The following is a 1,567-nucleotide window of genomic DNA, read 5'->3' as shown; positions in this document are numbered from 1 at the left end:
GTTACTAGTTGTTGCAACAGCATGTGAAAAAAAACTAAAAAAGTTTGCTAAGCTAATAAGAACGTTAATATCTGCATAAAAGAATTGATGTCGTCAAAATGGGTTTGCGTTAACGCGTTTAACTGACCGCACTAGTGGGTAGCCACATTTTTAGCACATTCTGGTAGGATAGTGCAAATGTGATGAATTGTCGGGTTCAACTCAAAGGCGGGTTGTCTGAATGATTGGTTGATTAGTGCGTTTGTTTAAAAAAAAAAAAAGAAAGGAAAAAAAGCCCTGTTGTATGTGGGACTCCAAGGTGTTAAGTAACTGGCGGGTCAGTGTGCCGTTGAACAGTTACCAAAGTCAGACACCATTGAATTTTTTTTACATAATTTTAGATTTTTATTTTATAATGCAGATTTGTTTTTGTATTGGTAATTTCTGTTAAAGCTACAGTGCGTAGTTTCTGTCTCCCCCATGAGGATTTATAAGTAATGACAACAAAATTGTCGGCGCGTCCACATGATACAAGCATTCCATGATCGCGCAGCCCCCCACCCTTCCTCCACGCAGTTACCTGTAGCCAAGGAGGACAAGGAGGATTAAAAAAACATGAAGGACTCTTCAGAAGAGGTCATTATCTTAACTCGAGTTTCCGCGCAGGAAAGTCGCCGACGCCCCAATCTTCTGAACACAGCCATACTGAGAGATACTGAGAGGGTTGTGTGGAGCTGATAGTCCTAATTAGCTTTGTAGCAACTCATTTGGCGAGGGCTTGAATGGAACGGAAGTTTGTTAATATCAAAAAGTTTTGGACTAAAGCTTTAAGCAGGTTTCTGGATATTCTACTTGGGAGTGCTTTAGAAATGACAGCAGTGCCTGCTAACACATATGGAATAATAGGGAACTACTGCTGACTGGAGCAGAGAATTGACAGCTAACTATTCTCTCTCTCTCTCTCTCTCTCTCTCCCTCCCACTTGACCACAGGACAGAGAGGCTTGCCAAAGAGATCATGAAGGAAATGGGGGGGCACCACATCGTGGCCCTCTGTGTGCTCAAAGGGGGTTACAAGTTCTTTGCAGACCTGCTGGACTACATCAAGGCCCTGAACAGGAACAGTGATCGCTCCATCCCAATGACAGTGGACTTCATTCGCCTCAAAAGCTATTATGTAATATATCATTTTTTCCCCTTTTTTTTTGAATCACTGAAGGTGTGGTGCAGTTTTTTTTTAAATGTTAAAGCAGGCAGTCACATTTGATCACATTTAGTTTAAAAGATTTACAAGTTTTAATGCTTAAAGGGACCCTGTGGAGTTTTTGACAGCTAGTTGCACTGTGGAGCAATGATTTTACAAGCGCTAACCCTAATTCATTAATATCTTGTGCATGCATATGTGCATGAGCACGCAGGGCAGTTTTCACGCCTTTCCACTGATAAAAACTCGGGGGTGCTAAGAAGCGTAGTGTTGTGCTAACAAAGACAGAAAAGACAAAGACATTGTAGATGTATTTGTTTGATCAGGACAATCCACATTAATCACCATTTCTGTAAATGTGCCAGTGTTAGCCAATCGGCTCATT

At 41.4% G+C, this 1,567-nt stretch overlaps 1 protein-coding gene and 1 long non-coding RNA gene across 2 annotated transcripts in view; both read left to right on the top strand.

Moving 5' to 3' along the window:
• LOC116697215 (uncharacterized) overlaps nt 1-1,567 on the top strand; it is a 142,360-nt gene that overhangs the window by 62,216 nt on the left and 78,577 nt on the right. The window lies entirely within an intron of this gene.
• Nucleotides 1-1,567, top strand: part of hprt1 (hypoxanthine phosphoribosyltransferase 1) — a 13,213-nt gene that overhangs the window by 7,198 nt on the left and 4,448 nt on the right. The window contains exon 3 of the mRNA XM_032528527.1: nt 972-1,155. Coding sequence (XP_032384418.1) covers nt 972-1,155 — 184 coding nt within the window. The remainder of the gene's footprint in view (nt 1-971; nt 1,156-1,567) is intronic.

The sequence above is a fragment of the Etheostoma spectabile genome, chromosome 10 (genome assembly GCF_008692095.1).
Source record: "Etheostoma spectabile isolate EspeVRDwgs_2016 chromosome 10, UIUC_Espe_1.0, whole genome shotgun sequence".
NCBI lineage: Eukaryota > Metazoa > Chordata > Actinopteri > Perciformes > Percidae > Etheostoma > Etheostoma spectabile.
This window is presented reverse-complemented; position numbering and strand designations above follow the sequence as displayed.